At 43.4% G+C, this 10,064-nt stretch overlaps 1 protein-coding gene across 1 annotated transcript; it reads right to left on the reverse strand.

Annotated features, from left to right (window-relative positions):
- Positions 1-587: 587 nt before the first annotated feature.
- LOC149326957 (uncharacterized) lies at positions 588-6,166 on the reverse strand. The gene is made up of 4 exons (XM_089564737.1): positions 5,871-6,166; positions 5,626-5,785; positions 4,247-4,312; positions 588-1,093 (listed from the first exon to the last, which is right to left on the reverse strand). The coding sequence occupies exons 1-4, from the start codon at positions 6,108-6,110 to the stop codon at positions 588-590; spliced, it is 972 nt and encodes a 323-aa protein (XP_089420863.1). The 5' UTR covers positions 6,111-6,166.
- Between the last annotated feature and the right edge of the window lie 3,898 nt (positions 6,167-10,064).

Consider the following 10,064-nt stretch of genomic DNA (forward strand, 5'->3'; position numbering starts at 1 on the left):
TGATTCCAAATACGAAATCATAACTGAGGTGGTAGTCTTAGTTCAAAATTTATATTAAAGTCTAGAGTGTAATTAGGTAATTTCTTATGCAGCTTTAATGAACTTTCTCGTTGCATTTTGTTGCTTTTAATTGCATGAATTGATAGCCAAAGACATTCTCTTTTTTTTCTTTCAGCCATGTATAAATAGCAATTTGCAATTAGCTTAGAGTTGCAGTGTCAAATACTGCAACCTTTTACTCTCGACACAGTATATCAGGATGACACGTCTTTAGAGAAAAATGAAGGATGTCACCAGGTATGTGAACTCTTTGCCTATCAACTCATGCAATTAAAAGCAACAAAATGCAATGACAATGTTCATTAAAGCTGCGTAAGAGATCACTTAATTACGCTCTAGACTTTGTTAGATAACTTTTGATTAAGACCACCAGCTCAATTATGATTACACTTTTGCTATTAGAAGGGAAAAAAGCATATGTGCGCAAAATTTCATGATTTTCTAGCCGTAAATAAAAAAGTCAGTTTAAAGACCCTTGTCCTCGCTTAAAGGCAACTGAATTGGAAGGATCGTGAATTGAGTTTACCTCAGTGTTTAGGTGTTGGCGGCAAGTTGGTGACTGGTGGCATGTTGGTGACTGGTGGCATGTTGGTGACTGGTGGCATGTTGGTGACTGGTGATGTGTTGGTGACTGGTGGTGTGCTGGTGGCTGGTGGTGTGTTCGTGACTGGTGATGTGTTGGTGACTGGTGGCGTGTTGGTGGCTGGTGGCGGTGTTGGCAGTAGGTGTTGTAAGTTCAATTGTGTGAAGCTAGGTATGTGTTGAAGTGATGCCACCAATGCTGCCTGCTGGGAAAAGAACTGCCCCATCAGGGCTTGTGTGCCTTGTAAGAAGGAGCTGGAAACTCCTTGCAGGAGGTCCTGCATGTTCTTGCCTTCTGCCGCGAGCAGTTCTTTTTGGCGTTCGAACTGCAGGTCTGCCTGCTTGGTGAAAAATTCCTCGCTTTTTTGGTGCATATTCAGCAGCACCGTTTCCAAATTCTCCTTCCCCACGCGACGTCGCTTCTGTGGTGGTGATCTGCGTGAGGTGCTCGCTACAAAAAAAAAGGGAAATAAATGAAAATGGTCACAACATCCTTCTTTTGTGGACTATTCACACTTTGCGGAAAAAGTAAGGATTGTAGAGCAAAAAAAGGCTGGTCTACTTTTAACTTTTGGAACCTGCCTTGGCTGAAGCAATCAATTCTTGCAAGAAAACTGCATGGAGTTGAAAAGGAATAGTGCTACAGCTAACTTTCCACACAGGGCACTCTTTGGGGCACTTGCAGTAGTCACCAACAATCTTTTTGGGTGCAGCGTTTCTGAAATACAATGTGCAATGTTTCTGAAAAACACTCACAGCTTTCCCTCTGTGTTCATGCATATCCTGAAAATATAGCCTTACCCAAATGTGATGAGCACCCATTACATTTACAGCATCTCGCCAGCACACACCCTTTAGAGAATAACACTGCCTCATAATCTTGAGCAGCACACACACTGTACCAGAGTGCTCACTTCTTTGCACATAATTTACTTTTTCTTTGCTAAAGGAACCAGTGTTCTGAGTCCATGCAGGTTGGAAGCTGAAGACAGTTCTGATTTTATGTGTCACGACTATCATTCTGGTTTATGACAGTCTTTGAATGCATGCAATAACTAGAGACTCCTTGCCCAGGCATTATGATTTTTTTTGGAAAACACGTTCTAGAATGTTCAGACTTTTAAAGAGGGGAAAGATGCTGTAGCAAGGTACCAGACCTGAAATTTGAGACTACATCCACTGTCATGATGTCCCCCTTTCACTAGTAACATTTCTGCATGATACATGGCAATGTCCCTGTTTAAAAAGTGAGTTGTCAAAAGGCAGGTAACAGCTTTAGCTTTAGGCATGGTCAATAAACCAAGAGACAGTTTTCTATTAGAAGTATAAAAAAAAGAAATATTGTAGGTACATACACTTAACCTTGTGTAACTGAAACTTAGTTCACCACACCTTAAGGTACAAAGGTTACAGAAAGTTTAGGTGAAACCATTAAATGTACCAGAATGGGAAAATGCCAAACTTATGCATAAATTCTGCCCATCTCAGCAATGCCTATCACATGCAAACTGCTCCTTTCACTAGGAAAGAAAGTTTTTGCTCCAAAAAATGGTCAGATTCAGTTTGCACTACGTGAACATTACTGGCAATACAACACATCACAATGCTACAAACAAACACACTTAAAGACAGCAAGTGGTATCACTTTATATTGACACCACCTGCTAATAACATAGGTATAATAGCTTTGTGCTGTGTTTGAATGCTTCTATTTTGAATAAAATTTGTTCTACTCTTGTTCTCTCATCACTGTTGCATATAGCTCAGCATCAGCAATGCCTGTAGGTGTTCAAGGTATAGTAGAGTGGCCACCATAGTGGCCGTTTCAGTGGTTGCTGCGGTGGTGCAGAGGTACAGCATCCGCCTGGTGTGCAGGAGGCCCATGGCTGGAATCCTAGTGGCGCCACAATTCTCCACCGGAAAATGAAAGAATGAGTGTTGAGGAAATTGAACAACAAGGCCTACGGTGTTCAGTGATGTCGGCAACATACCGGCCTGAAAATGGTGTAGGGCAAGGTGACACCTATTCACTGCATGTTTATCAGAGGTGTTCAAAGGATAGGTCTGGGAAGAGCTTGGGATAAGAATTAAAGGAGGACATCTTGGGAACCTCTGATTTGTTGATGTCGCCCAGCTACGTAACTCAGAAGGAGTTCTAGTGCATGACCGAGGACCTCAGCATTCAAGCAGAATGGTAGGGCTAAAAGTCAATAAGAAAACTGAAGTCACGTCCAGCAGTTTGTCAAGGGACCAATAGTTAACGATAGGCAGCAAAGTACTGAATATTGTAAGAGAATACATTTATTTTGGGCAAGTAATGACGGTAGAGTTGGACCATGACAGTGCGATAGCTGGGAGAAAAAAATGAAACAGGACATTTGGCAGGTACCCGCGTCATTGACAGCAGCTTGCCAATGCCCCTCAAAGGCAGAGCACATAGTATGTGTGGAATGGTATGGTATTTGGGCTGAACATTCCAAAGCAACAAATGGATCATGAGAGATGCCATACTGGAGGGCCCTGGATTAATCTGAACCACCTCGTGTTATTCAAGGGTGTAGGGAAGGCTAAACTGCAGGAAAAAAAGAATTCAATTTTTGGTTTTCTAATATGAAATTCCAAAACCTTCATGAATATTATTCAGTGTCTTGCATAGAGCCAGGACAGCCTTTTTTTTTTTTGAAGCCAATTTCTTTGCAGCTTGTGTTCACTCGTATCTTTGCAATGAAAAAAAAAGGCCAAAACAAAACCTGGAAATTTCATAAACAAAGCTGATCCATCAACAGCCGTCAGGCAATGCAAAAAAGGCACTATGCATGATTTATTGAGCGCTGGCAAGTTTTAATCTGGGCCATTGTTGCCTCATGTCCGGCTCAAGATTTTCTCACCTCTGCTCGGTTGTATTTAAACTTTTCTTTTGCTTTTTAGTGGGCACATAGAAATTATGCGTACGGCTGTTTGGCTTCAGTATTTCCACATGTTGGCTACCAACAGCAATGCCTGGCAAATGCTGTGTTCAAAAGACTGCAACACTTGCAGTGCCGACATGAGCCAAATGATGAACAAGCCTTTCCTGCATAGGTACTCGCCCAAATCAGTTCTTCACACCACACAGCCTGCTCCCTAGCAAGTAGCGCAATGTGCAGTCAAAGCTTCTCGAATATTGTTTATGGGAGATGCCAAAATACTTACGAGTCATCTAATCATATAGTTTGGGAATGCGCATCAAAGAATGCCTTCCTTACAAGACACGCATCCGAATTACCATCTTAGACGCAGTGCTCACATTCAGTCATGGCAGCATAGTCCAAATTGATGACCTTTGATATATCTCGTGACATCCCAAGATATCGTGTATCACCGGGGTGCTACACCGTGCACTCTCGTAATCACATATACCTCACTATCTTCAAGGCTGGTCTGACGACGCTTTGCAGTGCAGCTGAACAGCACATCCACTTCCGCTGCATCAGCCAATCGTTGTACGCCTCAAGAGATCAGTACCTCGAGAGATCGAAGTGTGAAAATGGGCCCAGGTAACCAATTTTGCTGTGCAGCTGAGCTATTAAATACCATTCAGTGCTTAGAAATTGCCCAAGCTTACGTTCACTTTGTTCTTGAAGGCCGTCAGCATCGTCCTCCTCGGTCCTAACGTCACTGTCGCTGATGTCTGCAAAACAGAAGAAAAAAATTACTGTTTCTATATCCAAAAGTTCTGTAATTGCACATCCTGCAACCCAAAGATTGTAAGATGCCATCCCATCCGACTGCACGACAAGGGTCATCAATCCCAATCACCTCAGCTTCGCAACTAGCATGGCCACCTTGCCACCAGCAAACTTCCTTGTTTCGTTACTGCTACAGACGCTCTACTAAAATTAACTACATCTGCCTTGCCTTGACAGTCACTCAAGGACATCATGCTACACATAACATGTTTCACCCATGTCTATTTCCTGCTCTTAATGGACTGAGATATATTTTCCTGTTCTGTCATCCACAGTGTCTTTTTACAATACACTCATCGCTTTTTCTGTAACTTATTGCCCTTAATATTTTTTTCATTCAGTTTATTTGTTAGCTTCCAAGTTTGAGCCCCGTGGTTGAAGACTAGGAAGAACTGTTGAACTTTCCCTTTCTATCAGCTCTTCAACACTCTCTATACCTCATCAATAAATATAGAGCCACTGCAGTGCATTTTGATGGAGGCGAAATGCTAGAGTCCCGTGTACTATGTAAGTGCAGTGAAATGGGCATCCGAGTAGCCATGTCTGATGAAAGCACAATAATAATCTGCATCAAAGAAAAGGAGTTCTTAAGAGTTTGCTTTCGTGAGGAACTGTGCTGCGGCACACAAATTTGAGGCTACTGCATAATCAAAGACTGTTGGTGCTTACTTCAGTCAATGAAAAATGCACTAGGAGCAAAAAAAAATTGTTAGAGCCAAGTGCACGGCACAAGCGCAACAATATTATCCCTGCTGAAACAGTCTTCCACTTCTAAATAAACCTGTCATTCCATGTAAGCCTTGGCAGCTCATTTATTTCTCAATTACGTGCGCACAGTTACACAATTGTATGATAAAAAAATTAAGTCAGCACCGCCGCACGCCCGGTGCATTTGTCAAGAATTAAATTCAGTTATCAGCTTATTTATGGTCTTCACTTGAAACAAGCATGTTAGTGCGTCTCGTTCAAGAGTAGCTGTACGCACTCGTTATCATCACAGAGCCGCATTTCTCCTTATGATTCTACGTTTTCTGGAATGGATTTTTTTTTTGCGTGTTAACATAGCATTTAATGCAGGAGGTTGTAAATGATCGCGCTGTTAGAAATGCGAAAGCTGGCTGAACTCGCGTAGCGGCATTCAACCCAGAGCTTATCAAAACAACGCCGCGACTGAGTCGCTGACTTCGGCGCTGCTGACCTGCTACATGACATCAAAAGAAAACGAGCGTGAAAACACATTTGGGTGTATACTTGCCTGGCTGCGAGTTGTCACCGTTGTCTGGCGGGACATCTAGCGAGTCCACGCCGTATTCACGAGCCTGCACCATCGGCCTGTGGCTGAGCAGCGCGCTCATGTGGTCGTACCACTTCCACGCCGACGGTGCAGCTCCACTTTTTTCTTGCTCCAACCGTTCCTGTCACACAAAACAGAATTGTGCTGCAACGTGGTATCATTACGTAAGGGTTTCGAAAATCAGATGAGGGAGTGCTGATACTCACGGCCGTAAATCGCTTTTTTAAATTCTTCCAACAGTTCCTCAACTGCTGCCATGTCCACTCGTAGCCGAGGTTGGCCATTTCGGCCTGCAAATCCTTGAACACGTCTTGGTTCCGCTGCCGTCGGCTGTCGAGCGCCTCGCTGACTTTCTTTTCATTGATGAGGCCAAGGAAGCATTCCACTTCCCGGTCGGTCCAAGAAGCGCGAGTAGACATTGCGCGGGGGCTGACGACGGCTGCCATTTTGGTCGACTGATCACATGACCGGAAGCTTTCCGAGAGTTACCCGACATGCTTTTAGAAAGGCGGGTCAACCGAGTTAACCTACCCCCTGCAGGCGAGTTAACTCGACTCGCTCCGCCGCTTATTTTACTCGACCCGACAGCGTTTACATGAACCCGACAACTGGTTTTTTACTCGACAAGCAAACTCGACTCGACTCTGTCGGGTTCATGTAGACAGCCTTATAGACATCTCGCGCGACTCCGTGACCCCGCGACCTCGCGTGCGCCGTACACAGCCCTGCCTCCGCTTCCCAGAACCTTCCTTTCTTCTTACAAGGCGCCCAAAACTGGTTGCTTTTCCCCAATGTTGGTACTTGCTAGAACCAAAAGTGCGTTTCCAGCCCCAGCTAGTTTTTCCTGTTTGCCGTTTGTACAATCCTCCCGTCAATGTACATTCCCTCCTGGATGGTCTAGACACAAGTCACTTCCTGCTGTGCATGCAAGACGCCCGGCGCACCACAGCCATATTCGCACTTCCACTTATATGATACATGCTTTACCCAACTTAGAGCCCTGGGCGTTTGGTTGTAACACCGTATGGCGCGTAATGCATTCCCATCAGGCAGAATTAAAATATGAGAAAATTCATCGCAAGATATATTTCCTTGTATTCTCCAAGTAAATTACTACTGTACTAACTCCTCCCTTCTGAAGTGACCAAAAGATAAAACAACTCAGCGTGTAAAAAAGGTGAATGCAAAAATACACTACTTTTGTGCAAAATTCACAGGAAGTGCACTTAAATTGCCAAATGTGCATGGCCAATTAAGGAAAAAAAAAACAAGGGCAAAGGACGGAGACGCACAACAGGAACACAGGACGACGCTGTGTTCCTGTATTCTGTGTTCCCAGTTCTGTGTCCCCGTCTTTTGCGCTGGTTTTCTTTCTACAATCGTGAACCAATTAACCCGCCCAGCTCTCCACTCTACTGGACCAATAAGGCATCAAGCTTCACAGTGCATTAGTGTTATATCTTACGCTACATATTTTCGAATTGTTTTTGCTGCAAAACAGGTATAAGAGGTCGGCATACACGTCTTTGATTTGCTTAGGAAGAAAGCAGCGCAGTCAAGAAAGTTACTCCCTCCTGCCAGTGAAAATTTAAAAAATGCGGTTTTTTCAGCGCCAGTATAAAATCTTTGCATGCTGACGGCATGTTGAAATTTTCGTTAATGCACCGTAATAATTATCTCATGAAGCCCCAGCTCTTGCGGCCCAGGACGAAGAGTACGATGATTTATGGCAATTTTTCGAGTGCATTTATGAACCAAGTTCTTATTGCTCTAACGTTCTCCTAAGCAAATAAAACTGAAAATTGTGAAAATTTTGATAATGCTTTATGGAGCTAACACTACCAGGACGTGGTAAATAAACAAAAATAAATTCTTTGACAAAGGCCTGTACGCTGCACTTGTGCTGCTCATTTATTTCATGCTGTCCATTTTCTGAGTGCAGTGTCTTCTTTGATAGGCATATTTCTGGCTCATTACATACTTTGCTTCGGTTCACAATTCTTCTTTTAGCTATATTTCATCCACTTTCCTGCCATGATCTCTATTCAAACGTAATTTGTGCAATTTTGCTTTGTCCGGGCTCCTGCAATGTTCTAGTATATACGAATGATGTGAAGACCTGTTTCAAGCTGTTGCACTATAATTCAGTCTAACCTCCTCTATCACGATCACGAAAGCGTTTCCTCATCTGTTGCCATACTTTTTTATGGAAACACTTAAAAACAAAGCACCATGATCTATTTCAGTATTTTTTTATTTGCCGATATAGTTTTTTCGAAGATAACATGGAATACCAACTCCCCTTTAATGTCCCCGTTTCGTCTCGAAGTCGCGAATTTCTAGATGTGCGCTCAGTATTCTCGTTAGTGCATTTGTGCTCACAAGGGACTATAACAGCCAACGCTGCGAATACGCTAGATTTAATCCTGACAAATCGATCTGACATAGTCTCACCTATTACATACATGCCAGGCATCAGCGACCACTTGCTAATGCACTCTGACATTAATCTAGCCTCTCCGAACACTAACAAAAAGAAAAAAAAATAATAATACGAGACTACAACGGAGCAAATTTTCAAGCGATAAATAATGAACTATTTTTTTTATCGATGCTTTCCCATAGCTTTGGTGTCCGCAGCATTCAAACCAACTGGAGCATGTTCACAGCTATAGTCACCGAACTCACAGAACAATACACTCCTGAACGCACTGCTACCACCTACTCAATAGCTCCCTGGTGTAATAATCACATTAAACGTTTATCTAACAAAAAGAAAGCCTCTACCGCATCGTAAAGTTCTCGCCAACTAGTGAGTGATGGGACTTCGTATTCAGCGGCTTCCAACATGTATGTTCAGGCGCTCAAAAGCGCTAAAAGCACTTCCACTCACATGTAACCACCAATGTCAAAAATTCTGGCGGGTCATTAATCCTTCCACCGACGATAGTTTTGCGTTATCTGACCCGTTAGGCGACCCCATTCCTTCCGACGTTTGCGTCACGATTCTTAACCGCGCAATCACTGACAACTTTACACCCATATCTGATGTATACATATGCCTACAACTCACCACTTCAACTATGTTTTCATGCCACCTATATCTGTTGCTCCTACTGGTGTGAATAAGCTTATTGATGGACTCAGTGTTCATTCCGCTCCGGGTTATGACTGCGTTACTTAAAAAGCACTGCAGCTTATTCGCCCATTATACTAACCAAACTTTTCCAGCATTGACCAGTCAACGCTGCTACTGAGTGGAAGATCGGAAAGGTGGTTACAGTCTACAAGTCCGGCAGCAAAGCATCCCCTATTAATTATCATCCCATATCCCTTACCAATACTTGACCCAAAATGTTCAAACATATAATATTCACCAACCTTGTTAACTTCCTTTCATTCAACAACTTTTTTATGTCAGCGCAACATGGTTTTCGAAAACCTTGCTCTTGCGAAACACAGTTAATATAGTTTACACATGCATTGCACTGTATTCTAGACCTATCATCACTAACTGACTGTATATTTCTGGATTTTTCAAAGGCTTTCGACGATGTATGTCACAACCTTTTGGCTCACAAATTAAACATCTGAATATTGACTGTAACTTATTGAAATGGATTGAATGTCTACTTAATCGCTCACAATTAGTTTTTGCTAACGGTTATAACACCTGTTTTACAGAGGTGTCTTCCGGAGTTCCAATAGGTTCAGTTCTTGGACCCTAGCTACTGTTCCTGATTTAACATTATTGATCCCCGCTCTCTTATGGATTCTCATATTCACCTGTTCGCTGATGTTTGCGTCATTTTTAGAGAAATAACCAACACTAACAACCTTACATTATTTCAGTCAGTGGCGGTCACAGAGAGTGGTTTTAGGGGGAGCGGACAGAATGCTGTATCTAAAAAAAGAAAAAAATAGAAACAACGAGTTTTTATTTTATTTGCACAACAATTTTTTTGCGCTTTGTTATTGAAAAATAAATGGCGAAAGGTATACACGTGATACCATTACTCAATCTTTGAATGTTAACGTTTACGCGAGCAATATTCATTTCGATACCAGGGGAAACGAGTCGACGTCTGAGATATCCCGCCACGACATGTCCACTAAGGTCAAAGCACCTGCCCGGACCAGTGGGGTTAGCGGCCTTCATTTCTCAGTTCTGGGAAGTGGCTTTGTTAGGCCCTCAGTCCCCTCCTTCAAGGCGGCTGGTCGGCGCTCCTTGTCAAGCCAGAAAGGGATGGTCCCCTCGCTGGCGTCGCTGTGTCCCATGGTGGGATGAAGATATGAATGAATGGCTCCCTTCCCCCCCTCCCCCCCCCCTCCCCGCCGACGAGGTTGTTGGCCACCGCAACCGCAGGTGAATGGCACCGCCGTCGCCGCCGCGCCGGCGG

This window comes from Amblyomma mixtum, chromosome 10 (genome assembly GCF_055824585.1).
Source record: "Amblyomma mixtum isolate Tamu chromosome 10, ASM5582458v1, whole genome shotgun sequence".
Lineage (NCBI taxonomy): Eukaryota > Metazoa > Arthropoda > Arachnida > Ixodida > Ixodidae > Amblyomma > Amblyomma mixtum.